At 39.3% G+C, this 14,947-nt stretch overlaps 1 protein-coding gene across 4 annotated transcripts in view; it reads right to left on the bottom strand.

Moving 5' to 3' along the window:
• Window positions 1–14,947, bottom strand: part of grid2 (glutamate receptor, ionotropic, delta 2) — an 812,001-nt gene that overhangs the window by 600,463 nt on the left and 196,591 nt on the right. For all 4 annotated transcript variants that reach the window (XM_070546132.1, XM_070546133.1, XM_070546131.1 and 1 more), the window contains one exon: window positions 13,286–13,441. Coding sequence is in view for 2 of the 4 variants with exons in the window: in XM_070546131.1 (XP_070402232.1) it covers window positions 13,286–13,441 (156 nt within the window). In the remaining 2 variants the exon portion in view is untranslated. The remainder of the gene's footprint in view (window positions 1–13,285; window positions 13,442–14,947) is intronic.

The following is a 14,947-nucleotide window of genomic DNA, read 5'->3' as shown; positions in this document are numbered from 1 at the left end:
GTGTGTGTGCATTTTTTGTTATGAACACAAGAAGAGCGAATGACGGGAGAGGAGGGACCTTTAGGCTTTCAGTGATGGAATAGCCTCAGGAAATGAGATGCCTCTGGTCTTTGTGGCAGCCGACTTCACCGTGCACTTCCATCACAGAACAAATCCAAAACACAGCGGAGAGGGAAACACTCACAATGGTGCATACTATGAAATGGCATTGGCTGCAGTTTCAATAGCACATCATTCCGGTGTGCAATTTCAAATTATAGACCTGTGTGGAACCCAAGAGCATGAGGAGGTAACGGGATTGAGAGGAAAAGATAATAATGATCCAAAATGTGCCATTAATTTTACTTCTATTAAAGTAATAATGTGGGTGACCCTGCTTAAAAGTGGTTATGTGTTACGGAATGCCTTACATACTCCATATCAGGGCTATTCAATTCTGGGCCCCGAGGGCCGGTATCCAGCACGTTTTAGTGGTTTCTCTGCTCAGACACACTAGATTTAGTGGTTGAATCACCTGCTCAGCTCATCAGGCTCTGCAGAAGGCTGTCAATCACCTGCTGATTGAAATCAGGTGTGTTGAAGCAGAGTTAAAACCAAAACGTGCTGGACACCGGCCCTCCAGGCCCTGTTCCATATAATACAAATAAATCTGCATTACTTTGGCATGTTTGGAAGTTGGAGTATTTAATAAATTACTACTATAAACTAAGGTCTAAATCAGCAGTGAAGGCAGCCTGCATCTTTCATTCAGGAGTCATTTGCTCTTGCCACTTTGATTTGTTTAAGTCTGACTCGCAAATCAAATCATTAAAAACACACAACACTGGTCTGGTCATCAATTTTTACCCCAAAATCCGTCAGATGCACATTTGTTTTTTCATAGGGAACACTATGTAACTTCTCTAAACTGTGTTTGAATGTTTTTTACTTGTCCAACTTTAGTTGCCTTAATTTATTTAGAAAAATTAAAATGTTCATGTAAATATATGTATACATTTTTTGTATTTAAAAAAAATTCTAAATAAAAACGGTGTTTGAAATGAAAACCTAAATTTAATTTGTAACATAACAATATACATATACGTATATATATATATATATATATATATATATATATATATACATACATATATATATATATATATATATATATATATACATACATATATATATATATACATATATACATATATATGGAGAGAGAGAGAGAGAGAGAGAGAGAGAGAGAGAGAGAGAGAGAGAGAGAGAGAGTCTTGAGTACACAAACGGCAGAATATTCTTTAAATTCAGAAACATGAAATTATTATTTTTTAAGGCCAAGCTTCCGCAGGTAAATGAGACGAGAAATCTCATTAACTTTACACCAGAAAACATCTTCATTCATGGCTAATTAACACGTCTGAATGCCGTGTGTTGTCGGAGGATGCTGCATCCTCGTTGAGGTTAATTAAAAGTAAAAGAAGATAAAAAATTCAGGAAAACCCACACATTCAACAGAGGATGTCAGGTGGAAGTGCTGCTACTGAAAAATTCTATAAATAAAGATTTGATTCATTGTAACTGAAATATTCCTTCTATAAAAGTTTTGTACGAGGGCTAATTAAAGGACCTTCGCTTTTTATGGCAGATCAGTGACGCCAAAAGCAGAAATAGAGAAAAACTTGCCACTATGCAACATCCCAGATTTTGTAAACTTTTAGCCTCATTCATGTTAAAACAGGAAAGGTCAGAGGTTACCAAGGACGGACAGTGACATCACATCTAAGCAATGTTGCCGAGTCGACGCTATTTTTAATGTATTTAAGAAATAGTTTGTTTTAGAGAAGCGATGCCAGATTAGCAGCAGCACAGATTTTTCAGTAATCAGTAGAGGCTGCTGCAAAGATTGATTACTCTGGTCTGATTCTCAACAGAAAGCCCAAATCTGAACTTATTTAGACAAATATTAAAGTATTTGAGCCTCAAACGGCTAATTCCATACGGTTACCACCTCCTGCTCTGTACACCTCATCAAACATGTCAATAAAAATCTGCAGTATAGCCATTTTACTTAACGCAGTAGTCTTGACTGTGTTTGAATTACAAACTTTGAGAGATCCCTACAGAGAAGAGGGAGGCATCCTAAATCTTTTAGTTGACAGATATTAACAAGATATAAACGAGATTTGTATTAAAGGATAAGAAAAGTTCTGAGTAAATGACAGTTTTGTGAATTTCCTATTACCACAGTGTCCTCATCAACATGACAGTCTGATGTTGTTATTCTCATCACACATGTAGTTAAATTAATCTCACAGCCTACAGGCATTGTCTTCATGCTGACTTCAGAGTAGTTTCAGTAAATCACAACATGTTCCACTGTGTCAGAACACATAAGTCAAAAGAAAAGCAGATCTAAAAATATATTTCTTCACTCTTATCCATTAGAGCTGTAGCAAAAAATTTTAAAAGCTGTGGTGTTTAATCTTTTTTTTTTCATACATTGCATTGAGTGTTAGCTGTTGAGATATTTAAAGTTATTAACGCTGAACCGTTTAAATGTTTTCATTTAAATCTTATTATGGGGGAAAGGGAATTTACAATAACAGAGTCTCAAGTTTTATACGACTGCTTTCCACTATGCTGGAAAACAATGACCTTGCAAGTTTTGCTGATTCTGTGCGTGCGCTACGCTGCGCGCGCGCGCGCGTGCGTGTGTGTGTGTGTGTGTGTGTGTGTGTGTGTGTGTGTGTGTGTGTGTGTGTGTGTGTGTGTGTGTGTGTGTGTGTGTGTGTGTTCCGCGTGAAAAACAAAGGGACTGAGAGTCAAAAAATGTGTATTAAAATGTTTTTTTTAGTAAGCTCAGTTAAGTCTAACCCCAAGAAAAAGACCTGGTTCACTCTAAAAAAAAAAAAGCCCACCAGAACTGTTAAAGTGAATTTAAAAAAAGTTATGAGCCACACAAACAAAAAAGCATGACAACAATAATCCCAATCATTTCAGTGTTCATGGTGACAATTGTTAAAACAAACATTTCTTCCTCTCTCACATCTAGTTAAGCATTATTAAGAAGTTGGAGGAAAATTTAAAGAAAAACTGAAATTTTTACATTTTGGTCAAATTTAGCTGGAACCTGAATTTTCTGCTTGGCTGTGCCTTCCAGATCTTTGTGTGTTTTCGTGAGTGTTTTAGTTAATTTTCTAATTAGAAAACAAACTAAATAATAATTTAGTGATACTGGGTGAACCAACTATTTATTTTATTAACTGAGCTTACTGAACAAAGCCTTTTTTTTTTACCCATTACTAAACCCTTTGAATGCTTTATTTTTTTTTCATAAAAACACACAAAGTATCAGGATGCCTTGCAAGGTCCTTGTTTGCAACATCAAGTTAACAGGAGTCAAATCTTTACCACCTGAGCCTTTCTCTATTCAGCAAATGATACATTCTGTTTCCCATAATAATAAAATTCAAATATAAAGACAAAAACATTTTAGAATGAATAAACTAACCATAAAAAGCCTGGATATTGCACCACCCATTTCTCAGCGGATTAGCTGAGTGCTAATCTGAAGCTAAAGGAGGTTTTAAGGCACTTTTAGAGAGAAAAACATGGATGAGTCACTCCAAAGTGAAGCAACATCAACTCAAAGAGCTAGGATGTGTTACTGTGGTCTCTCTCAGAGAGCTCCACTGGCAACCAGCACAACTACAGCCTTGCATGGAAGCCAGGCGGTCACGCAGCTCAGCTGTCCCGGGAGATGGGAGCGGGCAGCCACTTGCGTCTAGCAGCTGTTCCCAGCCGAGTGACAGGAGAAGCCAGGAGTCTGCCTCGCTGGGCTGATGGAGTGGCAAATTCACGTATCTTTGATCACAAGGTCGATGCTGCTAAAAGGAGAGGCCCGTCAGTGATTCTCAGCAAACCTCCATTCTGTAGCAGCGACCTCGCAGATTTTTGACCGCGGTGGACCAGCAAAGCCCGGAAGCCTCCACTTGCTAGCCTCTGTTAGCTTACGTAGCTCCAGCTTTGTTACCCAGCCACCCCTACCAACATGTTAAATTTTTTATCTATCTCTGAAAAACCACAAAAACTATCATGGGAATCTAGGAAAATTTGCTCACATCTGGTGCAGCCCCTAGTGGATGAGAGTGGAACTGCATTTCTTGTCACTTCCAGTGTTATGGTAAATGTGCAGCATTTTCCTTTATTTAACCAGCTAAATAAAGTACAGAAATATAATTTTACTTGGTGATAAAAATTAAGTAGAGACTTCTTGAGTGATCTCCTTGATTAATAACCAAACACAACATACAGAGGACACAGCTAAAGTTCTGAGTCAACATAACTGAACGTCAATTAACACGAGGCGAAGGCTGAGGCATTCCATGGAGCTAGCCGCTAGCACTAGCACTGACACTCATGCTAACTGTCGATCAAATCTAACTATTCATAATTTCAAGCATTTAATTACACCTTAACAGGCGTTACTGTATTTTCCGGAGTTTAAGTCGCTCCGCAGTATAAGATGCACCAGCCATAAAATGTATAATGATGACGAAAAAAACCTATATAAATCGCACTGGACTTTAAGTCGCATTTTGGGGGGACATTTTATTATTTTTCTTACAAAATCTGAGACCAAGCATTTCACATTGCAAGACAAGTACCGGTAACAATAACAGAATAAACAACACGGGCGCAGCAGTGCGCCATGATCTCCAGCAGAGGATGGTGGTGTTTGAAACCCTCCCAGCGGGACAGGGGAGCTCATTCCTGGGTCAGAGCCAGCCCGCAGCAGCACACCACAGGCTGCAGCAGGTGATGGCGGGGCAGAGGAGCTGAAACCTGGGCCGGATCCAGTGCGCAACGGCGTGCACCACTCTCCAGCAGGTGATGGCTGTGTGTTTTTATTCCCAGAGGGGTAGGGGAGCTCATTCCTGGTCTGGAGCCAGCCCACAGCAGTGCGGTCTAAGTCGCTGCGAAGTATAAGTCGCAGGACCGGCCAGACTATGAAAAAAAGTGTGACTTATAGTCTGGAAAATACGGTACAAAAAATTCACCACCCTCAGAGTTGTCATGAGTGTAAACTAGGTTTATTAAACCTAAAATGCTTTTTTGAACCAGGCTGTAAACACGTATTATTTTTAACATGGGAATCTAGGAAAATTTGCTCACATCTGGTGCAGCCCCTAGTGGATGAGGGTGGAACTGCATTTCTTGTCACTTCCATGCTGGGATCAGATTCGGGTCCTACAGCTAATGCACATGCAGTCACATGGATTAGCCTCTCCACACAGAATTAAACAGTCTGATTAGAAACATACACTCCTTTTAAAAGTTTTTTCTTCATATTTTATTTTCTTTCTTTCTTTCTTTGTGTTTTAAAAATGTAAAACTAAGTAAACATACTCTGCAACGTAAACACATGCATATTTTGTTCTGCTGGGAATATTTAAAAAGTTGTCATGAGCTGGGGTGAGTACTCGTCTCATCTTCTCAATATCTCTTAGTGTTTTGGTTTCAGGAGAGGGAGCAACAGCTGTTTCCTATCAGCTGATCAGCGGGCCGGTTTATAAGGAGGAAGGTGGACATGACTCGACGCCGGATGATTAACTACTGACTGGTAGTCTCTAGCCCTCGCTTATCTCTGCTCTTGTTCTCTCGTGTTTTTCTCTTGTGACTTGGATTAATTCTATTTTTGGATTTTACCCCACCTCAGGTCTGGATAATCATCTGAGTTTTCCCCGACGCGGTTTTGGATTTTTATCTGGTTCGTTTCCTGGTTCACCCTCCTCCAAGTGCCGACCCGATGTCCTCCACCTCTCGCTCCCTTTCCAGAACCACACTGGTCCGGATCCCATTCCTCATTCACCCCTACCGCTCTACAACCATTACCTGGACTTACCCCGGCTCACCCCTCCCACATGCTTCTCGTCTATCTAAGCCGTAAGTCCCTCAGCCAGCAATCCCCCTGCCATTCTACAACTCCCATACTCACCTCTGCTACTTTTCCCTCTAGACGCTGCTTCCCGTTTCTGCACCCGCTGGATTTTCCAGTGCGCCCTTAGTTCACCGTTTCGTCAATAAATATTATTTTTTTAATACAATCTGACTCTGATTCTGCATGTCCTGGGTTAGACTCTTGCCCCACAACATGACAAAAGTCTTCAAATTAGCTCAGAAAAAGCTAATTGAATTGTTTTCTTGAAGAGTCTTTCTGCACTCTGCTCTGAGTTTATGTAACTGCTGCTGAAGACTAAAATCAGAAAATAAAAATAACAGCTTGATTAGAAGTAATTATTACTTAACTGTGCCAGACTTAGCCCTTGGAATTCTACAAGTAGCTCTGTGTCACCAACTCAAGCTCTGTTTATCATCATTTCATCATATCTTAATCTCTAGTTATCTCATAAAGGCTTGCATGGAAAAGGTTTCTGTTCCTTCTTTTAACTCTTTTGAAACATTATGGGGTTTGTTAGAGTTTTTCCTACCTCATACAGAAAGGGAACTAATGATCAGACCCACTATTTTTTTAATATGTCCATGCATCAAATTATGTGTCCACAATATTACAGCACTTACCTAATTTTGCACACATTTACTAAAAACACAATGAACTACACGATAGATGCAAATAACCATAGAATTACTTATGCAAAGCAGGATTTGTTGTGGTTTTTTTTTAATTATGGAAAATATTTTAAGTCTCAATATTCTATTTAATTTTAAACACAACTCCTCAGATTTGTATATTCGGAGCTGTCCATGGTGCTGAATAGGGGTATACCCACATACAGTATTGGTTGGCCAATATATCGGGCAGATATTTAACATTTTTAAATCAGCATTGCCCAAAATACCTCCTTTCTAAGGCCGATTTCAAATCAGGCACAAGCCCAGGCAGCCCGGTACTGCCGCACAATTTAAGTTTATTTTTACTTTTCTGAACAAAATCTGCTTTAGTTAATGCTCTAAAATATTTCTGACTACATTTTATTTTTATTTGCCAGTTTTGAACATTTAATACTGGTCAGTATACTGATTTGTTTGATTGTATTTAGTTAGACGTCTGATTTTAACATTAAGCAGTGCACAAAATTGAGATTCAACAGCTGGTTAAATTTAATGTTCACAAACTGACTCAGCTTCTGAAATTTCGACATTCTACTGATGTTCATCTGTGATAATTGAACATGAAAATAAGGGGGACAATGTCTAGAAATTGGCCATAAAAACTGGCTCAAAATATCGCTTGCACAAATTGGTCATCGGCTGACTTTGACCGTTACATGTCGGCATTGGGATAGAAAAACCGTTGTCAGTCAACAGTCAGTTTGACAAAAAATCTAAAGGTGTTTCGTAAGATATGTATAAGTAATCGATAAGTCAGCAATGCTCCAACAAACAAAGATCCCAAATTTTTCACATCAGTTTAACTCAATTTTGTACATCTCAATATTAAAGAGCAAGTCACCCCCAAATCAACTTTATTTGCTGATAAACTAAATAAACGAGTGTCTAATTGTGCTGTAGACACGTGTAGTCAATAATTTAGCATCTCAGTGCATTTTAGTTAAAATTTAAATATTCTGCCTAAAACTGTCAGTGTTGCGCCGTCGTCAGGTAAAAACTCTGCACTGTATTTGAATTTAAATCTACCACCGCTATAGGCTAAGAGGTATGCTATGATGTTAACTGGTACATTATGATGGCACAATGCCGTTGTGAGCCTGTGTGTGTGTGTGTTTGTTAGCGGCTCCGCCCTCTCGTTCTGCTAGGCAACAGCATTTGTTGCATTTTTCAAACATGAAGTGGGAGTGAAGTAAGTTTCTAGTAGGGGGTGACTTGCTCTTTAAGTAAAAGTAAAAGAAAACGGAATAAACCAACCATTTTAACCATCAAATGCTATGTGGTTAACTATTTTATTTTAAAGGGAGAGTAAATAGTTATCTCCTCATTGTGAAGTATTTAACTTTAGGAAATTCGGCCATATTAACTAAGAAAACCTGGCAGTGTGGGTCAAGATTTTAAGATTTAATAACTTTAAGGTTTTATGTGTTTCTTTTAAATCGGATTTCATTGTTTATTTGAATGAGTGAAAGTATGTACAAGAGTGCAGGTGGTTGCTGGAGTGTAAGCCTAAACTAGGCTGAAAAATAAGGTGAGACATCTATCGAGTTCCCTCCCTCCTGTGGTCTCTTCTATTTCCTCACCCCCACCTTTCTATAGACTGTTATCCAATTAGGTGATTCTTACTGCTTTAATCAATGGAGACATGAGCAGGCATGCCCTTACATGAATACAGACACAAACTACACATAGCTCCACCTGTGCCACATATTCTGTCGAGCCCGGCTGGACAACGGGAACAAGAGGATGTGGTGTAGAGGGAGTTCAATGTGAATACAAGTGACAGGAGCAGGCTCGCAATTATGTCCCATGCAAAAGCAGTTACACACACACACAAATCTAAGTGCTGGTAGCACATTCAATTATTACAATAATCATTTAACCAGAAAACGAATAATCTCTAATTTATTACTATTTAAATGTAGCCAAAATTCTATTTATAGAGATGACGTGTTATTCTTCATTGGTCATTTGATTACAATAGTAATCTTGCTTAAATGACTAAAATTGGAGGTAAATGTGCATGCTGCACTGCTGAGATAGACTGAAGGAGAAATCCTGGAGGCTCTGCTGATGTCTCAGTCAAATCTCACCTTTTCACATATTTCACTTTGCTTGTGTTGGAAGTGCAGGATGATCAAATCCCTGCTTTCTAGACGGTGTGTTTGTTTTACTCAGCGTTCACACCAGGTATTCACATTACCATTTTTTATGGAAGTCAATCATATTTGACACAGAATTATCAAGATTTGCAAGAACAATTAGGTGTGGACCAGTTGGATTTATGCTATCAGGCTCATATTCTCTCTCTCCTGATAATAACTTTTTGGTTTCCTTGACTTTTGATGTGCTAATACTAGTTTATCCGTTTAATTATAGATCCACTAGGATAAATACAATAAAGTTTATCTTTCACCAAATAGAATATTTACTAAGACATCATAATATAACTGTAGACACATTACTTGTCCGCGTGTGCGTGCGTGTGCGTGTGTGTGTGTGTGTGTGTGTGTGTGTGTGTGTGTGTGTGCCTGCTCTGTCTTCTCGATCCCCAGTGAGTCATGGTGGATGGCTGCTTATACTGAGCCAGGATTCTCTGGAGGTTTCTTCCTGTTAAAAGGGAGTTTTCCTCTCCACTGTCACTTTATGCTTGCTTGGTATGAGGATTGCTGTATAGTCACTGACACTAGTCAGTGACTTGATGCAATTTGCTGGGTTCCTTATATAGGAAACATTATTTCTGATTGGCTTAATGAACTGACCTGAATTGGAATGTTTATTATGTGAAGTGCCTCGAGACGACTCTTGTCGTGATTTGGCGCTATATAAATAAACTGGAATTGAATTGAATTGAATTGAATATTGATTGCTCATGCCTGAGTCAAGACTTTCAACCGAAGTTTTAAACATTGAATTGAATGTTCTTAATTAGGCCAATCATTAGATTTGTTTTCCTTTAATTTTAAAAATATCACATTTTGATTAAAACATTTTTAACGCCAAAAAAAAAAACCAGGAAGTTTCATGTGAGGAAGAATTTAAACCTAAACATTATATCTTACAGCAGAAAAGCAGATTATTCCAAGTGTGAAGCATCATTTTGAGTTCAAGGAGCATATTTTTGTGTTTGAAACAAGTAAATCATGATTTCAAATTATGTATTCTTTTGACTTTTGAGGTCATTGTATTTTCATCGAAACAACAAATATGTTTCAGTAGAATGTTTTAAACATAAAGACTCTTTTTTTATTGTCAAAGTCCTGAGAGTCTTCCGTTGCTTGACTGCACAAAAAGGCAATATGGAAAGGAGAGTAGGTGTGGGAAAAATATTAATCAAACAAACACTCATTGATCATAAATCAAGACAGTACTCAGGCTGTTTATTAGCACTATAAAAAATATGAGATGGGGAGATGAGATGTGAATTTCAGGCTTATTAAACACACAAATCACAGTCAGATTAGCGAATGGACTCGTCTGATCACATGTTTAAACTCATTTACGTGGTTTCTTCCTATTATTCTACAGAGACAAACAAAAATGCCAACACACACACACACACACACACACACCAACACATCTGTGCTTCTAACATAACTGCAGCATCATTACATTACATTTTTTTTCATCTTAGTGATCTCCCTCTAATCCCACCACCAAACCGAGCTCCTTTTATGAAAAGACACAGAAAGAGGCTCAAATGATGATTACATAATGAGCGACCACCTTTGCAAATCTGCTGCTAATTATAGCTGGAAAGGCGGCAAAAACTGAATGAAAGGCAAGCTGCTAATTACCCGGCAACCTTTCATGTATGTAAATCCTGCTCTTAAGGAAAACCAGTGGTTAATGTTGCTCTACTCATCAAACCACTGATTCCTGTGGGTTCTGTTTACAAAATGGTCAGCTGTGGCGATCCAATAATTAACCCCGAAAATGCCGCAGCCTGAATAATTCATCTAACACTTGATGAGCATTTCTGAACATTTACACTTGCTCTCATAAACTTCATTTGGATGGATTTCTGAAATGTCTTTTTTGTGGGAACCTTTTGTTGAATAAATTAGAGATGTCCTTGGTAAATCTTGCTTTGTTTTAAGTTTTTGAAGGAGGAATTGACAATGAGCTCAGAGTCAGTGATATTAGTCCACCAGGAAGGAGCTGCGTCAGTGTGAGATAAACCGATTCTCAGGCGTAGTCGGCTAATCCCTATTTATAAGGCTGTTTCTCCCATTAATGCATCTTTTCAGGCTGTTTTGTTTTGTAAATGTCTATGAAAAATATTCCACACTTCATAGAATATATTCATAAGAATGAATCACCATTGACATGTCTAAATAAAACCATTAATCATTACGCATCGGGGAAGATAATAGCTGCCTACTAAACAAAAGCTTCTGAATGACCATCACATGCAGGATTCACTATTCCACTAACTGCCTAGGCTGAATGGAATGTGTGCAACACATAATGTAAGAATAGCCTTAATGGAGATGGTAGTTTGATATGTTGTAATTGATATGTATGTAATCATTTTGAATCATTTTATGATATTTAAAGGTACAATAAGTAAGGATTTTACAGTGACATAATCACAAAATAGCCTCATCTCTCAATCATGTTGGAAGGATGGTTAAGCTTGGTTTATGCTTGACGCATTCACTTTCCGCTTGGTGATGCGGCTCGCGGATGGAACGCGCTTCACAACTCGCAGCGTTTATGGTTCGTGCGGCTTGTCTCTGCGGTGAGCCAATGTTCTCCCAAACTGTAGGGGGCAGCATGGAGCTCTCCAGCATGCATCCAACACTACACCATGGTAGAAGTAAAAATGACTGTTTACAACATGGCATTTCAGCATTTTTTAACAGCGTCCCCGTCTTTTCCGACAGTGTGAGTTATTTCTCTCCAAGAATTATTAACAACATGTTGATCACTGTGATTTCTGAGAGCTGAATCATACAAATGTCTGTATTTACGAACCTCTGCCACACTAGTTCTTGCCGGTCCGCCATGTTTTTCCATGTCTGACCGTCCGTGTGGTTAGAAAATTTCCTAGGTGCGCGTTGTTGAAATTTTGGGCCGTGCGGAGACGCGGTGGAGGGGCGTGGTTGTTAAAATGACGCAATTTCGCTGCGCGGAGCCGTGCAGACCTCGCAGACGCGTCAAGCATAAACCAACCTTTACATTGAAACAGCGTCTTTGTTTACAATAGATGAGCCCGCAGGGTTGCCGAGATCTGCATCAGCTAACGTACCGGCAGGAGAAAGCAACACCGTTGTGGAAGGAATCAAAGCCAGTAAACAGGAGTGACCCAGAAGGTATTTCTTTTGCCCCTAAGAAGCCCCAAAATCTTTTTGTTTTACTCCATCGAGTAAAGAAGGCTAGAGGCCAACGTTGATCCAAGAATGCTAACGATGAATTAGAAGGTCGGCTCTAAAACTACTTCAAGCTACGTTTTCAATTACCAACAACGTGTTTATTTATCAACTCACTGTGTGTGACTCGACTGTGCTTCTTCTGGCACTGGGCCATAAATACAACATGCATGGAATACACGGGGGTGGGGGGGGGGGTACACTTAGTGCTGAGTAGTTTGTTTTAAAACATGGACTGCAGTAACCACGTTTGACCACAAGGTGACAAGAAGCAAATCAGTGCAGATTTACTAATTATTGGCTAACTATTTAGAACATTGCTACAAAACTTATCGAGCTAAATTGTGATTATATTTCTTATGTATTGACATTAGATGAGGAAACCGCAGCAGCAAGTGTGAATCACATCTAAACCACATAAATCACAAATTTATAATTATGAGTAAATTACACCCATTTACCAAAGCAGCTGGCAAACAGTGATGATTACAACACCACAGATTCATCCACAATTCACTCAATCCAACCAAACCTAAAACAGTGGGGGCGTGCTGATGGCTTTGTCTAAATACTGGTTCAGCTAGATCTGTTTTGGGTTAGAGAGCTCATAAATGTTAGTGGATTTCACCATGATTTAGGGGAAAAAAATATTTTTTTTTCTATTTTCCAGTTTCATCAGTTATTGTGGTGAAGCCTTCAAAATAAAACCACAGCCTGGTGACAAGGATTGGACAAAAAATGTGAAAAATAAATGTTAAGGTTAGATGGGATAAACAAAAGGAACAGAAGACAAACTGCCACGAACTCCTCCCGCTGACTTCATTCCAATCATTCCTGCCACCAACGTGGCGGCTGACGTCATCACGCCGACACTACTTAAGGAAGTGCCGGCGTTTCATTCATTGCTCAGTCATCGTTCTCACCAGACTTTGTACCGAGTCTCCAGGCTTACCAGCCTTCTAAACCTTCAAACTAAACCTTCAGGAGATAACCACGCTGGTTATTTCCATCACTCCGCGTCTGGGCAACAGATCCTCTCAGTCACGCTTCAGATCTGCCAACGAACCTGACACAAACACTTAACAGAATTTAGAGGATAATTGTTCCTTTTGGAATGAAAAATGCCACACACAAAAAAAAAAATATAACACTCCTGTGATTTTGTTTAGTGTGTGTGTTTAAACAAATATTTTGTCAGTTAGACATGCCTTCTCACCCTAAATCCCATGCTAATGTGAATTCCCATCAGTCCCAGCCATACTGTGATACAACAAGACAGCAAATCCTCAGCATCCTACCTTCTTGCACAGCCTGGAAAGGGTTGTTTCCATCAACGAATTCCACAGAGAAGGTGATCTTTTCAGTTTCCAAGATCTCATTGTTCAAGTTGAGATCTGCCACAGCGAGACGGAAAATCTCGTCATCTTTCCGCGCCGATTCATCAAAGATGGCACCTATTGAAAGGAAAAGAAGAAAATAATGTTAAGGCAACACACATAAATGACAGCCACAATCGTAATGCAAGCCACTGGTCATCAGTATGTGATGCTGAAGGACGTTTAAAGTATAGTTGCATCCTTAGATTGTGAAGACGAGAAAAATACACTGAGCAAGAACCTTTGATTCATTACAATATGCTGGGTCAAGTCTCCAACTGGGGATTTGAAGTATCTGGGACTTGAGCAGGGTCTCTGAAGGACTGAACAGGGGTGAAAGCGAGAAATGGGTTGGAGTGACTGCTCCTTTTAAAGTCAATCACTGTCCAAGCGGGACACATCGACTCAGCCAAAGCGACTGCTGCACAAAGGGAAATGGAAGAGGAGCTGGTGGTGTGCCAGTATCTGTTGTCGCTGATAAAGTTCCCACTAGTCAATGCTAAATTAGTCATACAATTAAATGTCAGGCTGCCTGCAGAGACAAACGGATGAGACGACAAAGTGTTTTGACTGATTGGTAGAGATTTGGTATTTGCTTTAGACGTCCGTGCATTCTCTTTTTCCTTTTTCGCCCCTCAGTTCAACCCAGCTTAACCCCTGAATCTATCCCAGTATTAATTGCACAGGTCAGTGCAGCGAAGCAATGCTTATGTCATCTCACTGACCAAGAAAATAAGCCTCACTTTGTGTGACCGTGTGTGTGTGTTAAAGGTATGGGTTGCATTAATGGCCAAGGTTTAATGGCCCAGGGCTGTCTTGCAGCACATCTGCAGGACTTTTCCCTCTAATTAGTACTGGCCATTAAAATCACAAAGGTTGGGGTCCAACTTTCACAGAGGTCAAAGGGAAGAGTGTTCATTACTTCTAAGTCACACAGAAGATGATGCATAGTAGTATTTTATATTTTATGGTGTACCAGCAAGACCAGCTAGTTTTCTTCATTAAAGCAAAGCACACTTGCTTCCTCTTTTTGTCGGCTATGATAATCGAATTAAACAGTGTGAGACAACGCACTCAGCTGAAACAAACCAATCTCCGGCCAGCATTAACCTTGAAAAACAGAATCTGCTCTTATCGCTTTGAATTTAAATAAAATATTAATCAACTCAAACTCCGGAAGGACAATTAACTTCAGAACAGCTTTTACACACACACCTAATTCAAAGCCACATGCTGTTTGATGGTAATTACGAACAGTTTTCCGCCTCTTCATCAAAAGGCCTCATGAAATATATATTCCTTAATAATTTAGATCCTCCGAATTTGGAAAGTACAAACTCCCCATCACCAATCTGAGTGGTGGTTGGTTTTGAAGTCATGCAGTATAGATGAGGAGAGACACAAAAAAGTGCTGGAAAGCACAATAGAAGGAAACACAAAGGCATTAACTATTCCATTAAAGCTGAATTATGAATGGACCCCAAACCTGTTTGAGGATGACACTGCTGGGAAACAATTTGTACACATTTTCAACTAGACACACAAGAGCAAATTTAAGCTTTATGGCTGAGCGGGCATAATATT

The sequence above is a fragment of the Nothobranchius furzeri genome, chromosome 17, assembly GCF_043380555.1.
Source record: "Nothobranchius furzeri strain GRZ-AD chromosome 17, NfurGRZ-RIMD1, whole genome shotgun sequence".
Lineage (NCBI taxonomy): Eukaryota > Metazoa > Chordata > Actinopteri > Cyprinodontiformes > Nothobranchiidae > Nothobranchius > Nothobranchius furzeri.
The sequence above is the reverse complement of the archived record's forward strand: the minus strand, read 5'-3'. Positions and strand labels throughout refer to the sequence as shown.